The following is a 21403-nucleotide window of genomic DNA, read 5'->3' on the forward strand; positions in this document are numbered from 1 at the left end:
AAATGGAGGAGGAGAATTTCACACTACGTGATGAGCTTCATTCCTTACAGTCCCATACAGAAGATCTGGAAAACAGATCCAGACGACAAAACCTACGGGTAAGAGGGGTTTCTGAAAACATTTCTCCTCAAGACATTAGGCCCTTCCTTCGCTCACTCTTTTCAGCCATTAATCCGGATCTTCCGGTAGAAGCATGGCGGTTCGATAGGGCCCATAGAGCCCTAGGAGCCAGACCCCCCAACGTCACAACGCCAAGAGACATTGTTGTATGCTTGCACTATTTTGAGAGCAAGGACAGCATTATGGCTAAAACTAGAAATTGCTCACATGTGGACCACCAAGGTCAGAAAGTGCAGATTTTTAATGATGTCTCACCAATTACACTGAACAAAAGAAGAGAACTTCGCCCCACAACTCAAACACTACGGGATCATAATATCCCCTATCGATGGGGCTTCCCATTCCGGTTGATTGTGTCAAAGGGGAATCGCCAGTATACGTTACAGGATCACACTCAAGGATCTAAATTTCTACATGATCTCGGCTTGCTTACTTTGGATCCAAAAATTCCGACTCCGGCTAAGACGGAGCTACAACCCACTCGACTCTCACCCATTTGGGAAAAGGTGAAGACCAGCACTCATCGAATGACACCCCCTAAAGATGCACCCTGAGCATCTTCCTTTGGTATTATGATCTCTCCGGATACTGAGTCTCTGTCGATTTCTTTGCTTAGTTTTACCCTACTGATTGTCACCTGGGACTCCCCCATCACAGATATGGTTATCTTGTGGTCCCGATACCTGCCTGATTTGGCGGTAGAGCTGCGACTAACTGAATCTTTTCCTACTGGCTCCCTTCAGATGGGATTTGTCTTACAGAGTTCCTTTTATATAAGTATATTTTGTTTGTTTTTGTTTATTTTCTCTGGTTTGTTTTCTATATTTTACCCTTGGGGATGGTTCACCGAGATTTGTTTTCTTTACCATATCTTATTTTCACTATTTTACCTCTGGGGATGGTTTACCGAGATTTGCTTTCTATACCATGCCTTATTTTCATTATTACATTTGCTAATGCCCATTATAGATTCTCGGTTTGAGGTTGGGCTTTGGGAAAACTGTTGGTATAATGAATGTTCAAGGAAGCTTATCCTACCTATAAGTCACCATGGTTAAATGTCTAACATTAAATGTGAATGGTTTGAACAGTGTTATGAAACGATATATGCTCAGAAGGGAGCTACACAGATTGCGACCCGATATTGCTATGATTCAAGAATCGCACTTTAGGACATCCGACAATATCTCATTCATAACTAAACTGTTTCCTACTGCTTATCAAGCAACCTCTAGCTCTAAAAAAGCGGGCCTTATGATATTAATACATAGGAATTGTCCCTTTGAGGTTCAAGGTATTCAGGCAGATCCTAAAGGTCGCTATTTGATATTGGATGGCCTTTTGGAAGGCAAACCTCTCAGGCTAGCCAATATTTACTCCCCCAATAAGAATCAGCTGAGGTTTTTGAAAACCACCCTTCCTAAAGCTAGAGGGGATTACGATTATCCTATTATTATTGGAGGGGATTACAACTTAGTTCTCTCGGAAAACGGGGATCGTTCTCACCCTCCTCTTTCCAAGCACTATAAATCACAATGTCAAAGGTTTCGCCAACTAATTCATAGATTAGATTTGAGAGATATCTGGAGAGTACTTCATCCCAATGAGAGGGCCTTTTCCTTTTATTCAGCACGCCATCTGCTCTATTCTAGATTGGATTTTTTTTTGACCTCTAGGGATTTGTTAGCATATTCAGCCTCCTCAGATATCATTCCTATTTCATGGTCAGATCATCATGCTATTACACTAGACATTCATCTGACCTCCTCAGTGCGGAAATCTACGCATTGGAGGTTAAATGAAGATCTATTGAATAACTCTCGTATTTGCGAAGATTTATCCCAGTCGATCCTAGATTATTTTAGAGACAATGCTCACTCTGTGAATAAGATCTCAACTTTATGGGAAGCCCATAAAGCAGTATTGAGGGGTAAACTTATATCTATAGCAACAGCTCGGAAAAAAGCTAAATCACATACTAGGATCTCTTTACTGCACAAATTGAACCATTTAGAACACAAAGCTCATCGTACTCCAACAGCTGAACTTCGTAGGGAGATTCTTGGGGTTCGAAAAGAGCTTAGTTTACTTGCCTCAGGGGATATCTCGAAAGCGTTAAAATGGACCAAGCAAAAATATTATGAAAGAGGGGATAAACCACACTCTTTATTAGCTAAGAAATTGAGAGAACAGATTGCTCATTCCGCCATAGTCTCCGTAGACAAATCAAATGGAGAAAGGACGTTCTCTCCAAAAGGGATTGCCTTGGCATTTGAGGAATACTACACCTCACTTTATAATCTTCCTTCTCCTCAACTTCCATTAGGCACTAGCGTTCCAGTTCTCAGACAATCCTTTTTGACAGACAACGTACAATCAGTTCTCACGTCAATAGAGCTTGAAACTCTTAACAAACCAATCACTGAGGAGGAAGTCAAGAGCACAATTAAGTCTCTTCCTTCTTCAAAGGCACCTGGCCCAGATGGCTACTCATATGCCTATTATAAAAAATTTTGCGAAATATTGATCCCACACCTGACTAAGCTTTTTAATTCTTTTATGTCAGACCAACCCATCCCCCAATCTATGTTGTCTTCTTACATCACCCTACTACACAAGGAGGGTAAGGATCCTGGCCTCTGTGGTAGCTATAGACCTATAGCCCTTTTGAATTCAGACCTTAAGATCTTTACTAAACTCTTGGCTAACAGATTGGGACCCCTCATGCCCGGACTCATAAACACAGACCAAGTTGGTTTTATATATGGTAGGCAAGCAGGTGATAATACTCGTAGAGCAATTGATTTAATTGATGTTGTGAACAAAACCAAAACACCAACATTATTGCTTAGCCTAGATGCTGAAAAGGCTTTTGATCGCCTCAATTGGGATTTTATGTTTGACCTACTAGAACACATGGGCATGGGGGGCCCCTTTCTTAAAGCTCTTCAGTGTTTATATTCGTTTCCTGCAGCCTCACTTAAATTACCGGAAGCTTCTCATAAACAGATTCCTATCCGCAATGGGACTAGGCAGGGGTGCCCCTTGTCGCCATTGTTGTATGCCTTGAGCATTGAACCTCTAGCCTCGGCCATTAGAAACCATACAGATATAACTGGGCCTGTCATCCAACATCAGGAATTTGTTATCTCCCTATTCGCAGATGACATCCTCCTTACCCTGACTAACCCAGTTGTCTCCTTGCCAAACCTACATAAACTTCTGGTACAATACGGCCAACTTTCAGGATATAAATTAAACATAGATAAAACAGAGGCGCTCCCATTGAATATACCCAGACCGATCAAAGAGGCTTTAGAAGCTTCGTTCCCGTACAAATGGAAAACTCACTCCTTAAAATATTTAGGCGTTCATCTAACTAAAACATATAGTCAATTGTACCAGGTCAACTTTCCCCCATTGATACAAACGATCAAGGCATCTCTCCTTAAGTGGAATTCATATACTATATCATGGTTGGGTCGCATAACAGTGATCAAGATGTCGATTCTTCCCAAGCTCTTGTACCTGTTTGAGACCCTCCGATAGCGGTTCCCCGTTTAGTTCTTAGAGATCTTCAGACGTCTATCTTTAAGTTTATATGGGGCAAACGCAGACATAGATTAGCAGGCATACTTATGACCACTAGTAAATCTCAAGGGGGTCTCTCGGTCCCATCTTTGAGGGCCTACTATGAGGCGTCTCATTTAAGACATATTCCTGGGTGGACCACATATAATCACACGAGTAAATGGGCTTATATAGAGGCGCTATGGATTACTCCAATACATCCTGGCTCTCTTCTCTGGGTCTCAAAGGATAGAAAACTTGGTCCACTCCTCTCTCCAATGTCATTCACTCTGAGGATATGGAAGCTATGCAAGGCAAAATATCGTCTAGCCAATCCCCACTCATTGGTCACTCCTTTTTTAGGAAATGCTGCCTTCCCTCCTGGTCTTTCGATGCACTTTAGAAGCTACTGGGGTGCACTAGATCTATCCAGAACTTATGATTTTTTAAATCCCCTAACTCTCAAGCTACTAACTCTTGAGGAACTTAAGATTAAGTTCTCTATCCCACCAAATAGGATGTATGAATTGGTACAAATACTCTATTTCATCGGCCATGGCCTTCCTCGAGGCACATCATCTCCCTCTCTAACCCAATTTGAGAAGTTATGCTTAAAAGGTCTTCCTAGGAAAGCCCTGATCTCTACTTTATACAATAATATTATGACTATTTCTGCTAGCCCTTTCCCCAAGCATCCTTATATGTTAAAATGGGAAGAAATCACTTCCAATCCTCTCCCTATGGAAGTTTGGTCTGAAATTTGGGAAAATGCAAACAGAAGTGCAACATGTGTCAGACAGAAAGAAAGCATCTATAAATCTTTGTTCTTTTGGTACGACACTCCAGCTAAGCTTAGCCGTATTTTTCCAGGCACTTCCCCGTTGTGTTGGAGAGGTTGTGGTCTTAGAGGAACACAGCAACATATAATGTGGGAGTGCCCCAAATTAACATCACTATGGCACGAAGTAGAGGAGTTACTAACGAATGTTCTTTCTAAAAATGTACATCTTGACATCTATACTACTTTGGTGGGCAGGCCATTCCCAGATATCACCTTTGCAGAACAAAGACTTACAAATTTTATTCTAACTGCTACCAGATTGGCTATTACATCCCTTTGGAAATCGGCCTCCCCGCCAAAAATAGAGGATGTTGTTTATAGGGTGAAAGATATGAGAGAGATGGAATATATGACGGCCAACATTAGGGGTAACAGATATAAATGGGAGAAAGTGTGGTCAAAATGGGATGTGTACACTGTCGGGCTTTCTGAGAATAGGGCCTAAACCTAAATAGCAGACTTTGACCTGCTTGTATAGACACACCCGGTTTTGATTGTTCCTTGGCTTCTTCCTATGCTTCTTCCCATTATTACATAACTTGTCATGCAATCTTCAGTAGATTGTTGGTTAACTGGAGGATATGTAGGAATTGCCTATATTCTACACCTTCCACTACTTAATGTATGATTTTTTGCTCTAAAGGAAAAATGGATAACTTCTTTTTTTTTTCTGAATGTAATCTATCTCCTTGAAATATACTGTACTCTTTTGTTTCTGATTGTAATTTATCTCCTTGAAATATACTGTACTGTTATACAGTGTTCATTTTCAATGCATATTGTTTGTATAACTACGATATGTATGCACCTTTATCCAATAAAATTTTAAGTTATAAAAAAAAAAAAAAAAAAAAACTCAAAGGTGAACAACCCCTTTAAGGACACCTTACTTTTCAGCTGTCTCTGTGCCAGAGCAATGGGCAGGGGAAGGGCCCTCTATGCTGAGCTCACCCTGAAACACATATGAAATGTTCAATTTATACTATTGCTGTTTGGTACCAACTATGGGGGAAATTTACTAAAGGGTAAAGTGGCTTAACACTGGCGAAAGTTCGCCAAGGAGATAGACTCTGGCGCAACTTCGCACTCTAACGACAGGCGAATTATCGCAAATTCACTACGTTTTTTATTTTACTGACCGTTGCCTCTATCCCCAGACTTGCCTTCACCAACTCAGACCAGGCGAAGTGCAATAGAGTAGATAGGAGTTCCTCAAAAAAAAGTCTCAAAAAACGCTGGTGCCTTTTCCTTTTTACAGGGTGATAGGCTGAAAAAGATTGAATTTTTTTGGGGGGTAACCGGCTTCCCCCCTACATTTGATAACATATGGCACCTAAACTATACTGCGGGCACATGTGTAGGGCAAAATAACACCTGTATATAATTGTATTAAGGTTCCCTGGCCTTGTGTAAACTAATGTATTTGCTGCAGCATATACGTCCATTTAAACTGTACGCCGTATGCAAATTAGCCAACGATAGCGTAACTTTGAACTGCCAAGCGTATTTTTGCTAGGGCAACTTCGCCAGCGTTCGGTACCCTTGCACAACTTCGGTTCTTCATCAATTAGCGTTGTCCAGGTGAATTTACGCCTGACGAAGTGTTGCGATGTGCGCAAAGCCAGCGCTGGCGAATTTTCGCAGGTTAGTGAATTTGCCCCAATGTCATTAAATCTTACTGGTTCCGAACCATAGAACTGCTTGCTACATGACTTTTAACCCCAAAGGTCTCCCATGCCTCTCATTCTGTACGCCACCATTAAAGTGTTGTAGTTTTGCCCACTGTTTGAGTCAGTGACTTTATTATCATGTGGCTCAACCAATGTGGTTCAACTACAATTCCCAGCATCCCACTGGCAACTGAAGGTTGTTCATGCTTTGAGTTGTAGTTCCTGAAGGGCCTGATATATTTGTAGTTTTCCATTGAGCCCCTGATCACGTCTATTTTGCAGGATGAAGAAGAACTTGTATGGGGCCCGGAGTCCTGTCCGTGTGTAGAAAGTATCCAGAGCTCCTCCCTGCTGCCTGTCAACGTGGAAAGGAAAATCACATTGGTTGGAAAGAACTTCCATCACTACCAGGTATAACCCTGTGCTATGAACTAGTCTGCTGGACATCTTTGGGGGGGGGTGTAGTGGCCCTTTAAAGGGCAAGTCAACCCCAAAATAAAATTTTGCCTAATAAAAGAAACCATAATTCTAAGCAACGTTGCAATATACATTCATTACACAATGTTCTATGGTTTTTAAGTTATTTGTATATGTATTGCTATTGAAACCAGTGTCTGTCTGTCCCTTTCTATTTTCTGTCCTGGAGGCTCAGACTGTTGATACAAAGACAAGGCAGCAGATTAACAGACCTGGGGGGAACTGAGACTTTTGCAACATTGTTTAAAAAGTAACAACAGAAATTAAAGGGATACTGTGATGGGAAAGCAAGTTTTTTTCAAAATAAATCAGTTAATAGAGCTGCAGAATTCTGTACTGAAATCTGTTTCTCAAAAGAGCAAACAGATTTTTATATATTTCATTTTGAAATCTGACATGGAGCTAGACATATTGTCAGTCTCCCAGCTGCCCCCAGTCATGTGACTTGTGAGTGATATCACCCCCTCCCTCCACCCCCCACCAGCAGTCTAACAACAGAACAATGGGAAGGTAACCAGATAGCAGCTCCCTAACACAAGATAACAGCTCCCTGATAGATCTAAGAACAGCACTCAATAGTAAAAACCCATGTCCCACTGAGACACATTCAGTTAAATTGAGTAGGAGAAACTACAGCTGGCAGAAAGCAGTTCCATCCTAAAGTGCTGGCTCTTTCTGAAAGCACATGACCGGGCAAAATGACCTGAGATGCACCTACACACCAATATTACAACTAAAAATACACTTGCTGGTTAAGGAATGAAATTTTATATTGTAGAGTGAATTATTTGCAGTGTAAACAGTGTCAATTAAAAATAAAAATCGACATAAAAAAATCATGACAGAATCCCTTTAAAGGAGAACTAAACCCTAAAAATGAATGTGGCTAAAATACTTTATATATAATATATCTATATATACCAAATCCAAAGGTGCACTCCGTTGACTGAGAAGGTAGATATTTGTGAGAAAGAGCGACACTCACAGGGTTATTTTCAATGCAGGCAAATTGTGTTTATTCCACTCAATAATAAACACAATTTGCCTGCATTGAAAATAATCTGTGAGTGTCGCTCTTTCTCACAAATATATATATATAATATTTTATATACTGAACTTATTGCACCAACCTAAAGTTTCAGCTTGTCAATAGCAGCAATGATCCAGGACTTCAAACTTGTCACAGGGGGTCACCATCTTGGAAAGTGTCTGTGACACTCACATGCTCAGTGGGCTCTGATTGGCTGTTGAGAAGATAAGCTTAGGGCTCGTCACTAATTATCCAGCAGAAAATGAGCTTCCCCTGTAATATAAGCTGATGCTACAGGTTTGCTGATTATTAAATTCTGATGCTAATTGCACTGGTTTCTGTGTTGCCATGTAGTAATTATCTGTATTAATTACTAATCAGCCTTATATTGTGACATTTCTATTCTATATGTACTGTATATTGTGAGTGGGTCCCTAAGCTCAGTAAGTGACAGCAGCACAGAGCATGTGCAGTGAATCAGCAGAGAAAAAGCTGGGGAGCTACTGGGGCATCTTTGGAGACTCATCTTTACTGCTAAAGGGCTGTGGTTGCCTTGGGCTGGTACAGAAGCACAAAACACAATGTACAACATTTCTAGCTACTTTAGTTCTCCTAATGCTGCTTTCGATAACAGTTTTTACAAAATAATTTTAAAAGTATTGAACATTTTTAATAAATGTATAGCGGAAAGTCGCTTGGAATTATGTTTTCCTTATGTTTTCAAATGTTAATTTTGGGGTTGACTTGCCCTTTAAGTTGTGTTGTTCAGTACATGGCCCATGGGACATATAACCTGACTGATGTCTCCTCCTTCTGCAGGACCAACAGATGGACTATGACTGTGTTCTGCTGCTGGATGGCAGGAGTGTGGTCACTGACGCTGTGCTGGAACTGGACCCAGAGGAGCAATCCAAGTATTATATTACATGTCAGCTGCACCAGGTAATAAATACACAGCCCAGAACCACCAGCCACCTCTACTGTTCTACTCCTTTACACCTCCGTCCTGCTCTCCCATCATTCCTCACTCACTCCCCCTCCTACAAATCACTCTCAGGTCAGTAAGTTCAGCCCAGTGGCGTAACAGCAAATGTCTGCTTCCTCTATAGCCAACAAGAACCCCTTCCCCAGCAGCTCTCTTACTTGCAGCGAGGAAGCAGAGCGCGTTGGCACTGGGAGGATAGTGGGCGGGGTCCTGATGGAAAGTGGGTGGAGGCGGGAAGTGGGTGGGAGGATGGTGATTGGAGCGCGCTGGGCCCCTCTGAAGATTTTTTTTGCAGGGGGGTCCACCAAAGAGTTTTCTATACATATGATTTACATATATAAATATATACATATTTACAGATAATGCACTGTTACCCTTTAAAGGGCACCTGTTGGTTAAAAATGTTATCCCTAACCAAAGGTAATAGCTAATAGAGCCCGCATTCCGGTTGAATAACAGTAGATTTTTTTTTTTTTTAAATGCCCACCGGCCCCGACAGCACTACGCTACCCGCACCAAGAGGGAGCTCCCGGTGTGAGCGCCATGTCCGGTCACTCGCATGCGAATAATGAAAATGTGCCACTAGTGATGGGCGAATTTGTCCCGTTTCACTTTGCCTCAAAATTTGCGAATTTAGTGCGAAATTTGCACAACACTATTTTTGACTCCGGCGTCAAAATCAACGGTGGCGAAAATTTTGACGCCAACGACAATTCTGATGCGCATTAAAGTCAATGGGCGTGCTTTAATTGTTGCCGGCATCAAAATAGTCGAAGGCGTCAGAATTGTCGCTGGCATCAAAAAAAACTGATGGCGCCAAATTTTCGCCGGAGACAAAATGCGCAAATTCACCCCGGATTTGCGCATGCGAGTGACACAACATGGCTGCTTGCACCGGGAGCTCTCTCCCGGTGCAGGGAGCGTAGCGCTGGTGGGGGGCATTTCTTTTTAAAAAACTACTTCCGGAATGCGGGCTCTATTAGCGCTCACCTTTGGTTGGGGATAACATTTTTACCCAACAGGTGCCCTTTAAGTGGTGTGTGCTTCAAAGGCTCAAATATTGGACAATAGTACCCAGGGAAATTTGGGACATTTTGGTGACATCTTGTAGCTCAAAATGCCCTAAACCACATCCCTCACGCCTTTGTCAATCAACTGTAAGGGCTTGGAATGCAAACTGCCACATCCCCAAATGACAGTTACTGGACAATGACTTGTATTAGTGTTTACAGGCAATTGAGTTAAATAAGGGTGATTTGGGGCATTTTGGTCCCATTTCTTGAGCTACTAAAAATCACAAGTGCCATAATTGCCAAAATCTCCCCATGTCAAATTAACCATAAAGAAATATTTTAATCCGATATTGTTATGGGGTGAGTTTGCCTTTGTCCTGCGCCCAGACCAGCCAGGCAATGAGTAGCTTTACTGGTAAAGGGGCCATTAGTAGAATGAAATGGACCTCTAATTGGTAGATCTTGATTCACGTCTCTGATTTTGGTTTTGGTCCTTGTTTAATATTTGGTCATCTATCTCTTGAAACAATGTAGCAGCTCTGTTAATCAGCTGGCTTCTGGTATATTGATTCAGAAGCCAGAACCAGCAGTGCAGAGAATATAAACAGATAGACAATGCTTACAGTAGCAGTTACATTTACAAATAGCTGTAAAAAACACTGAGAATGTCTAATGGAATTTGCACAGAATTCGATTTTTTTTATTATGCAAAAACTGTTTTGGGGTGGAGTTCCCCCATAGAGTCCCTCTCTCCAGTTGGTTCAGCAGCCACCCACAATGCCTCACTCTCCGTTTATTGTTCCAGTACAGTTACTCTGCGCTGCAGCTGGAGTTTAATGCGATGGTGTTTGTGCGGTTACAGAGTTACCTGCGAGTAGACAGCACTGAAGATCTCTATGGTAAGCTTGCTGTTCCTCCTGCTGCCTTTGGCTCTACTCATGGTACCAATATAAATAAAGAGGGGCAATCACATGGCATTTTCTTTCCCACTCCAGTGACCCTCTATAACTGCTCAGTGGGACACTCAGACTGCAGCCGCTGCCAGACAGCCGACCCCAAGTATAACTGTGTGTGGTGCGGAGGGAGCCAGCCAAGCTGCATGTATCAGGAGTCGTGCAAGGAGAAGGTGGAAGGAACCTGCCCGGCCCCACTCATCCATTTGGTAGGTAAATAGGGGATTGAGTGACTTCTGGTTGTTTGAAGCTCAGCTGGGGTCCAAAGCCCCATTCTAGCCGGCACCAAGAAGGACCTGGGAAGGCAGGGGGTTGGTGGCGAGTGGGATGGGTGATGACATCTGGGGGCTCTCCAGTGGTATAACTAAAATTGCAGAACTGTAGGTTCCATGTGATTTGTCTAAGTTGGGAAACTGGGCAGCAAACTGGAAAATGAGGTTCAATGTTGATAAATGCAGGTTATGCACTTTGGCAAAAATACTATAAATGCAAGTTATACACTAAATGGCAGTGTGTTGGGAGTTTCCTTAAATGAGAAGGATTTTGAGGTTTTTGTACGTAACACGTTGTCTAATTCTGGGCAGTGTCATTCTGTGGCTACTAAAGCAAATAAAGTTCTGTCTTGTATAAAAAAGGGCATTAACTCAAGGGATGAAAACATAATTATGTCTCTTTATAGGTCCCTGGTGAGGCCTCATCTGGAGTATGGGGGCAGTTTTGGACTCCAGTCCTTAAGAGGGATATAAATGAGCTGGAGAGAGTGCAGAGACTAAGTGCAACTAAACTGGTTAGAGGGACGGAAGACTTAAATTATGAGGGTAGACTGTCAAGGTTGGGGTTGTTTTCTCTGGAAAAAAGGCGCTTGCGAGGGGACATGATTAGACTTTACAAGTACATTAGAGGACATTATAGACAAATGGCAGGGGACCTTTTTACCCATAAAGTGGATCACCGTACCAGAGGCCTCCCCTTTAGACTAGAAGAAAAGAACTTTCATTTGAAGCAACGTAGGGGGTTCTTCACAGTCAGGACAGTGAGGTTGTGGAATGCACTGCCGGGTGATGTTGTGATGCTGATTCAGTTAATGACTATACGAGGGATTTGGGTGATTTCTTGTACAGACAGAATATCAAAGGCTATTGTGATACTAAACTCTATAGTTAGTATAGATATGGGTATATAGAATTTATGTTGAAGTAGGGAGGGGTGTGTGGATGCTGGGTTTTCATTTGGAGGAGTTGAACTTGATGGACTTTGTCTTTTTTCAACCCGATTGTACTATGTAACTAGATGTTACTGTGCCACACAGTCAGTGCAGAATTGGGACTCGTTCCGATCAGTTTTATTGGGTAACAACTGTAGGGCTGCAGGTGTTACATTGCCCTCTTGTGGGAAGTTTAGGAATAAGTGTTAATACAATCGGGCTCATTTATTTTCAGATCGAGCCTCTGTCGGGCCCCATAGAGGGTGGAACCAGAATCACCATCACCGGATCCAACTTGGGACAGAAGCTGGAGGACATATTGGACACTGTGACCGTGGCTGGAATTCAGTGCCAGGTTGATCTCCTACAATATGAGATTTCCAGCAGGTAAAAACTAAAATGAATTATGTACAGTATTTATTATTAATTAATTATTACAGTATGTATATTTTTATTTGTATAGCGCTCCTTGAAGGAAAAGCACTGTACAGCAGGACAATAAATGAGTAGAAGAAACAGGGGGTCATTACAATAATAAGTACAAATAAGTATAAAAATACAATACACGTAAATCGAAAAAGTATAGTTACAATATATATTAAAGGCTTATTGTCAAGGAGATCAAACAAATGGAGGTCCCTGTCCCATAGAGCTTACAGTCTAAATGATATAAGGTGCTGTAGGTTATACCCTGGAGATTTCATACATGACACATTAGTTCTCTATATTTAAAGGAATATCATGCAGTCTGGGCAGTGTCATCCCTAGGATATTGCATTGGTATTGGTTTTTTCAACACTTCTAAAAGCCCCAGTTACTATGAACCACTGCCTCAGCCCATTTTTTTGGGGAGGTCCACCTTTAAATTAACTTTTAGTATGATGCTGAGAGTGATGTTCTGAGACAATTTGCATTTCGTTTTCATTTTTTATTATTTGTGGTTTTTGAGTTATTTAGCTTTTTATTCAGCAGCTCTTCAGTTTTTAATTTCAGCAACCTGGTTGCTAGGGTCAGAATTCCCCTAGCAACCATGCATTGACGTGTATAAGAGACTAGAAGATGAATAGGAGAGGCCTGACTAGAAAGAGGTAGAATAAAAAGAAGCAATAACAATAAATTTGTAGCCTTACAGAGCATTTGTTTTATTAGATGGGGTCAGCGACCCCCATTAGAAAGCTGAAAAGAGTCAGAAGAAATAATAAAAAAAAACTATAGATAAAAATTATTGAACGTTGCTTAGAATAAGCCATTCTATAACATACTAAAAGTTAACTTTACGGTGAACGACCCCTATAAAACTAAGTACAAGCAACATGGAATAATAAGAAGTAGGGATGTAGCGAACGTCGGAAAAAAAGTTCGCGAACATATTCGCGAACTTGCGCAAAAACGCGAGCGGTTCGCGAACGGTTCGCGAACCCCATAGACTTCAATGGGAAGGCGAACTTTAACATCTAGAAAAGACATTTCTGGCCAGAAAAATGATTTTAAAGTTGTTTAAAGGGTGCAACGACCTGGACAGTGGCATGCCAGAGGGGGATCAAGGGCAAAAATGTATCTGAAAAATCTGCCTGTGTGTGCTTGGAAGAGATAGTGTAGGGGGAGAGCTGTTAGTGATTTCAGGGACAGATGATAGTAAGTTTGCTGGCTAGTAATCTGCTTGATACTGCTCTGTATTGGAGGGACAGAAGTCTGCAGGGATTTGAGGGACATTTTAGCTTAGGTAGCTTTGCTGGCTAGTAATCTACTGTTCTCTTTAAACAACTGCCATACGTTGACCTTGTAGGCATTGTTTGCCCAGTTTTTTTGGACGCAGCCACTGAAGCACAGTTGCCATAAAAAATATGCCATATAAATGCTGAAAATAGTAATTTTTCGCCATACGTTGACCTTGTAGACATTGTTTGCCCAGTTTTTTTGGTTGCAGCCACTGAAGCACAGTTGCCAGAAAAAATATGCCATATAAATGCTGAAAATAGTCATTTTTTGCCATACGTTGACCTTGTAGGCATTGTTTGCCCAGTTTTTTTGGTCGCAGCCACTGAAGCACAGTTGCCAGAAAAAATATGCCATATAAATGCTGAAAATAGTCATTTTTTGCCATATACGTTGAGTCAACGTATGGCAAAAAATGACTATTTTCAGCATTTATATGGCATATTTTTTCTGGCCTCTGTGCTTCAGTGGCTGCGGCCAAAAAAACTGGGCAAACAATGCCTACAAGGTCAACGTCGTTGACCTTGTAGGCATTGTTTGCCCAGTTTTTTTGGCCGCAGCCACTGAAGCACAGAGGCCAGAAAAAATATGCCATATAAATGCTGAAAATAGTCATTTTTTTGGTCGCAGCCACTGAAGCACAGTTGCCAGAAAAATTATGCCATATAAATGCTGAAAATATGCATTTTTTTGGTTGCAGCCACTGAAGCACAGAGGCCAGAAAAATTATGCCATATAAATGCTGAAAATATAAATTTTTTTGGTTGCAGCCACTGAAGCACAGAGGCCAGAAAAATTATGCCATATAAATGCTGAAAATATGCATTTTTTTGGTTGCAGCCACTGAAGCACAGAGGCCAGAAAAATTATGCCATATAAATGCAGAAAATATGCATTTTTGTGGACGCAGCCACTGAAGCACAGTTGCCAGAAAAAATATGCCATATAAATGCTGAAAATAGTCATTTTTTGCCATACGTTGACCTTGTAGACATTGTTTGCCCAGTTTTTTTGGTTGCAGCCACTGAAGCACAGAGGCCAGAAAAAATTAAACCAGTAGGGTTTGCACCCTAGTTTGTAACGGTGGCGGAGGGAGGAGGAGGACGCTAAAGGACAGCTGTGTGTGGAGTCATGAGGCTTGAAGAGAAGGACAGCTGCATAGAAGTCAGAACAAGTCTTCCGGCGTGCAGTAACCCTCCGAGATCCACCCCTCATTCATTTTAATAAAGGTCAGGTAATCGACACTTTTGTGACCTAGGCGAGTTCTCTTCTCAGTTACAATCCCTCCTGCTGCACTGAAGGTCCTTTCTGAGAGCACACTTGAGGCTGGGCAAGACAAGAGGTTCATGGCAAATTGTGACAGCTCTGGCCACAGATCAAGCCTGCGCACCCAGTAGTCCAGGGGTTCATCGCTCCTCAGAGTGTCGATATCTGCAGTTAATGCCAGGTAGTCCGCTACCTGCCGGTCGAGGCGTTCTTTGAGGGTGGATCCAGAAGGGTTGTGGCGCTGCCTTGGACAGAAAAACATTTGCATGTCTGACGTTACAGACTGGCCAAAGGGCTTTGTCCTTGCAGGTGTGCTCGTGGCAGGATTACTGGCACCTCTGCCCCTGGAATGTTGATGAGTTCCTGAAGTGACATCACCCTTAAAAGCATTGTACAACATGTTTTGCAGGCTGGTTTGTAAATGCCGCATCTTTTCGGACTTGTGGTATGTTGGTAACATTTCTGACACTTTATGCTTGTACCGAGGGTCTAGTAGCGTTGCGACCCAGTACAGGTCCTTCTCCTTAAGCCTCTTGATACGGGGGTCCTTCAACAGGCATGACAGCATGAAAGACCCCATTCTCACAAGGTTGGATGCAGAGCTATCCATCTCCGCTTCCTCATTATCAAGGACTGCATCATCCACGGTCTCCTCCCCCCAGCCACGTACAAGACCAGGGGTCCCCAAAAGGTCACCACTAGCCCCCTGGGAAGCCTGCTCCTGTTGGTCCTCCTCCTCCTCCTCCACAAAGCCACCTTCTTCCTCTGACTCCACTTCTGGCACCTCTCCCTGCGTTGCAGCAGGTGCCTGGGTTCGTTCTGGTGATTCCGACCAGAAATCGTGCGCTTCCAGCTCCTCGTCACGCTGGTCTACAGCCTCATCTGTCACTCGTCGCACGGCACGCTCCAGGAATAAAGCGAAGGGTATTAGGTCGCTGATGGTGCCTTCGGTGCGACTGACCATATTTGTCACCTCTTCAAAAGGTCGCATGAGCCTGCAGGCATCGCGCATAAGCACCCAGTAACGGGGGAAAAAAATCCCCAGCTGTGCAGATCCAGTCCTACCACCCAGTTCAAAAAGGTACTCGTTGACGGCCCTTTGTTGTTGCAGCAGACGTTCCAACATAAGGAGCGTTGAATTCCAGCGAGTCTGGCTGTCAGAAATCAAACGCCTGACTGGCATGTTGTAGCGCTGCTGAATGTCAGCAAGGCGTGCCATGGCTGTGTAGGAACGTCTGAAATGGGCCGACACCTTTCTGGACTGGGTGAGAACGTCCTGGAATCCTGGGTACTTGGAGACAAAACGTTGGACTATTAAATTTAACACATGTGCCATGCAGGGCACATGTGTTAAATTGCCTAGTCTCAACGCTGCCAACAGATTGCTTCCATTGTCACACACCACTTTTCCGATCTGCAGTTGGTGTGGGGTCAGCCACCGATCGGCCTGTGACTGCAGAGATGACAGGAGTACAGATCCGGTATGGTTTTTGCTTTCCAGGCACGTCATCCCCAAGACAGCGTGACAACGGCGTACCTGGCACGTCGAATAGCCTAGGGGGAGCTGGGGGTGCACAGGTGTGGAGGAGGAGAAGGAGGACCCAGCAGCAGAGTAAGAAGAAGAAGAAGACGAGGTAGAGAGCGATGGAGGAGTAGAGGTGGTGGCAGAACCGCGTGCAATCCGTGGCGGTGACACCAACTCCACTGTTGTTGTTGAGCTACCCATTCCCTGCTTCCCAGCCATTACCAAGTTCACCCAGTGGGCAGTGTAGGTGACATACCTGCCCTGACCATGCTTGGAGGACCATGCGTCAGTAGTCATATGGACCTTTGGCCCAACACTAAGTGACAGAGATGCGGTAACTTGGCTCTGCACATGTTGGTACAGGTGTGGTATTCCCTTTTTAGCAAAAAAATTGCGGCTGGGTACCTTCCACTGCGGTGTCCCGATTGCTACAAATTTGCGGAAGGCCTCAGAGTCCACCAGCTGGTATGGTAAAAGCTGGCGGGCTAAGAGTGCAGACAAGCCAGCTGTCAGACGCCGGGCAAGGGGGTGACAGTCAGACATTGGCTTCTTACGCTCAAACATGGCCTTCACAGAAACTTGGCTGGTGGCAGATGACTGGGAATGGGAACAGGTGGTCAAGGTGGAAGGCGGAGTGGAGGGTGGTTCAGACGGGTCAAGGAGAGCAGAGGTAGAGCAGTAAGATGCTGGACCAGAAGGAGTGTGGCTTTTAGTTTGCCTGTTGCCTTTGAGGTGTTGCTCCCAAAGTGCTTTGTGCTTGCCGCTCATGTGCCTTCGCATAGAAGTTGTACCTATGTGGCTGTTGGGCTTACCAAGGCTCAGTTTCTGACTGCACTCATTGCAAATTACAATGCTTTTGTCAGAGGCACACACATTAAAAAAATCCCACACTGCTGACTTTTTGGAAGTGTGCGATCTGGCGGTAACAGTAGAAGTTGGCGGCATTGGCGGCAATGGCGGGTGCGTTGGCCGGCTGAACACAGGTGCCGATACATGTTGTTGCCCTACTGATCCCTGCGGGCTGTCCTCCCTGCTTCTTCTAAGTCTTATTCTCCTACTGCCTCTCTGACTCTCCGTCTCTCCATCTGAACTACCCTCCTCTTGCTCTCTTCTACTAGGCACCCACAAAACATCAATCTCCTCATCATCATTCTCCTCAGATGCATCAATTTCTTCTGACACATCACAGAAGGAAGCAGCAGCGGGGACCTCCTCCTCATCACTCATTATGTCCATCTCTGTCGTGTTCTCTGCCAGAATTAAATCTGGTGTAAGGTCCTCATCTCCTTCATCTTCTTCTGGCAATAATGGTTGCGCATTACTCAGTTCAAGAAACTCATGGGAAAATAACTCCTCTGACCCCAGTGAAGAAGGGGCACCGGTGGTGGAGGAAGTGTTACGTGGGGTGGCCATAGCAGTGGAGGATGAGGAGGATGTTGTGGTAAAGTTAGAAACGGTAGAGGATGGGGTGTGCTGTGTAAGCCAGTCAACTACCTCTTCAGCATTTTGGGAGTTCAGGGTCATTGGCTTTTTAAAACTGGGCAATTTGCTAGGGCCACAGGATTGCATAGCAGCACGGCCCCTAGCACGGCCTCTGCGTGGCGGCCTGCCTTTGCCTGGCATTATTTTTAAAAAAACAACAACAACAACAAAAACTCAGTTGGTTTTTCTGGAAACGATAATACACACAGCTAGATGGCGGGTTGAAGAAAACAGTGTGCAAATAATGCCTACAAGGTCAACGTATACACTACTACAGCGGTGGATACGGATTACGTAAAATATATTATGGCTGCTTGAAAAAAGTCACTCCGGTGTTTTTTCTGGAGACGGTAATATTATGGATATTTAGACAGAATGTGAACAAGGTCACACAGCTAGATGGCGTGTTGAAGAAAACAGTGTGCAAATAATGCCTACAAGGTCAACGTATACACTACTACAGCGGTGGATACGGATTACGTAAAATATATGAATGCTGCTTGAAAAAAAGTAACTCAAGTGGTTTTTCTAGAGACGATAATATTATCAATATTTAGACAAAATGTGAACAAGCTCACACAGCTAGATGGCGGGTTGAAGAAAACAGTGTGCAAATAATGCCTACAAGGTCAACGTATACACTACTACAGCGGTGGATACGGATTACGTAAAATATATGAATGCTGCTTGAAAAAAAGTAACTCAAGTGGTTTTTCTAGAGACGATAATATTATCAATATTTAGACAAAATGTGAACAAGCTCACACAGCTAGATGGCGGGTTGAAGAAAACAGTGTGCAAATAATGCCTACAAGGTCAACGTATACACTACTACAGCGGTGGATACGGATTACGTAAAATATATGAATGCTGCTTGAAAAAAAGTAACTCAAGTGGTTTTTCTAGAGACGATAATATTATCAATATTTAGACAAAATGTGAACAAGCTCACACAGCTAGATGGCGGGTTGAAGAAAACAGTGTGCAAATAATGCCTACAAGGTCAACGTATACACTACTACAGCGGTGGATACGGATTACGTAAAATATATTATGGCTGCTTGAAAAAAGTCACTCCGGTGTTTTTTCTGGAGACGGTAATATTATGGATATTTAGACAGAATGTGAACAAGGTCACACAGCTAGATGGCGGGTTGAAGAAAACACTGTGCAAATAATGCCTACAAGGTCAACGTATACACTACTACAGCGGTGGATACGGATTACGTAAAATATATGAATGCTGCTTGAAAAAAAGTAACTCAAGTGGTTTTTCTAGAGACGATAATATTATCAATATTTAGACAAAATGTGAACAAGCTCACACAGCTAGATGGCGGGTTGAAGAAAACAGTGTGCAAATAATGCCTACAAGGTCAACGTATACACTACTACAGCGGTGGATACGGATTACGTAAAATATATTATGGCTGCTTGAAAAAAGTCACTCCGGTGTTTTTCTGGAGACGGTAATATTATGGATATTTAGACAGAATGTGAACAAGGTCACACAGCTAGATGGCGGGTTGAAGAAAACAGTGTGCAAATAATGCCTACAAGGTCAACGTATACACTACTACAGCGGTGGATACGGATTACGTAAAATATATTATGGCTGCTTGAAAAAAGTCACTCCGGTGTTTTTTCTGGAGACGGTAATATTATGGATATTTAGACAGAATGTGAACAAGGTCACACAGCTAGATGGCGGGTTGAAGAAAACAGTGTGCAAATAATGCCTACAAGGTCAACGTATACACTACTACAGCGGTGGATACGGATTACGTAAAATATATTATGGCTGCTTGAAAAAAGTCACTCCGGTGTTTTTCTGGAGACGGTAATATTATGGATATTTAGACAGAATGTGAACAAGGTCACACAGCTAGATGGCGGGTTGAAGAAAACAGTGTGCAAATAATGCCTACAAGGTCAACGTATACACTACTACAGCGGTGGATACGGATTACGTAAAATATATTATGGCTGCTTGAAAAAAGTCACTCCGGTGTTTTTTCTGGAGACGGTAATATTATGGATATTTAGACAGAATGTGAACAAGGTCACACAGCTAGATGGCGGGTTGAAGAAAACACTGTGCAAATAATGCCTACAAGGTCAACGTATACACTACTACAGCGGTGGATACGGATTACGTAAAATATATGAATGCTGCTTGAAAAAAAGTAACTCAAGTGGTTTTTCTAGAGACGATAATATTATCAATATTTAGACAAAATGTGAACAAGCTCACACAGCTAGATGGCGGGTTGAAGAAAACAGTGTGCAAATAATGCCTACAAGGTCAACGTATACACTACTACAGCGGTGGATACGGATTACGTAAAATATATTATGGCTGCTTGAAAAAAGTCACTCCGGTGTTTTTTCTGGAGACGGTAATATTATGGATATTTAGACAGAATGTGAACAAGGTCACACAGCTAGATGGTGGGTTGAAGAAAACACTGTGCAAATAATGCCTACAAGGTCAACGTATACACTACTACAGCGGTGGATACGGATTACGTAAAATATATTATGGCTGCTTGAAAAAAGTCACTCCGGTGTTTTTTCTGGAGACGGTAATATTATGGATATTTAGACAGAATGTGAACAAGGTCACACAGCTAGATGGCGGGTTGAAGAAAACAGTGTGCAAATAATGCCTACAAGGTCAACGTATACACTACTACAGCGGTGGATACGGATTACGTAAAATATATTATGGCTGCTTGAAAAAAGTCACTCCGGTGTTTTTTCTGGAGACGGTAATATTATGGATATTTAGACAGAATGTGAACAAGGTCACACAGCTAGATGGCGGGTTGAAGAAAACAGTGTGCAAATAATGCCTACAAGGTCAACGTATACACTACTACAGCGGTGGATACGGATTACGTAAAATATATTATGGCTGCTTGAAAAAAGTCACTCCGGTGTTTTTTCTGGAGACGGTAATATTATGGATATTTAGACAGAATGTGAACAAGGTCACACAGCTAGATGGCGGGTTGAAGAAAACACTGTGCAAATAATGCCTACAAGGTCAACGTATACACTACTACAGCGGTGGATACGGATTACGTAAAATATATGAATGCTGCTTGAAAAAAAGTAACTCAAGTGGTTTTTCTAGAGACGATAATATTATCAATATTTAGACAAAATGTGAACAAGCTCACACAGCTAGATGGCGGGTTGAAGAAAACAGTGTGCAAATAATGCCTACAAGGTCAACGTATACACTACTACAGCGGTGGATACGGATTACGTAAAATATATTATGGCTGCTTGAAAAAAGTCACTCCGGTGTTTTTTCTGGAGACGGTAATATTATGGATATTTAGACAGAATGTGAACAAGGTCACACAGCTAGATGGCGGGTTGAAGAAAACACTGTGCAAATAATGCCTACAAGGTCAACGTATACACTACTACAGCGGTGGATACGGATTACGTAAAATATATGAATGCTGCTTGAAAAAAAGTAACTCAAGTGGTTTTTCTAGAGACGATAATATTATCAATATTTAGACAAAATGTGAACA

The 21403-nt window shown here is 42.7% G+C and overlaps 1 protein-coding gene across 2 annotated transcripts in view; it reads left to right on the forward strand.

The window, feature by feature from the left end:
• The window catches only part of plxnb1.L (plexin B1 L homeolog), a 148249-nt gene that overhangs the window by 108206 nt on the left and 18640 nt on the right, over positions 1 to 21403 (forward strand). For both annotated transcript variants that reach the window (XM_041590871.1, XM_018259137.2), the window contains 5 exons: positions 6484 to 6612; positions 8528 to 8650; positions 10512 to 10605; positions 10702 to 10868; positions 12099 to 12250. In XM_041590871.1, the coding sequence (XP_041446805.1) occupies positions 6484 to 6612; positions 8528 to 8650; positions 10512 to 10605; positions 10702 to 10868; positions 12099 to 12250 (665 nt within the window). The remainder of the gene's footprint in view (positions 1 to 6483; positions 6613 to 8527; positions 8651 to 10511; positions 10606 to 10701; positions 10869 to 12098; positions 12251 to 21403) is intronic.

This window comes from Xenopus laevis, chromosome 4L (assembly GCF_017654675.1).
Source record: "Xenopus laevis strain J_2021 chromosome 4L, Xenopus_laevis_v10.1, whole genome shotgun sequence".
Classification (NCBI taxonomy): domain Eukaryota; kingdom Metazoa; phylum Chordata; class Amphibia; order Anura; family Pipidae; genus Xenopus; species Xenopus laevis.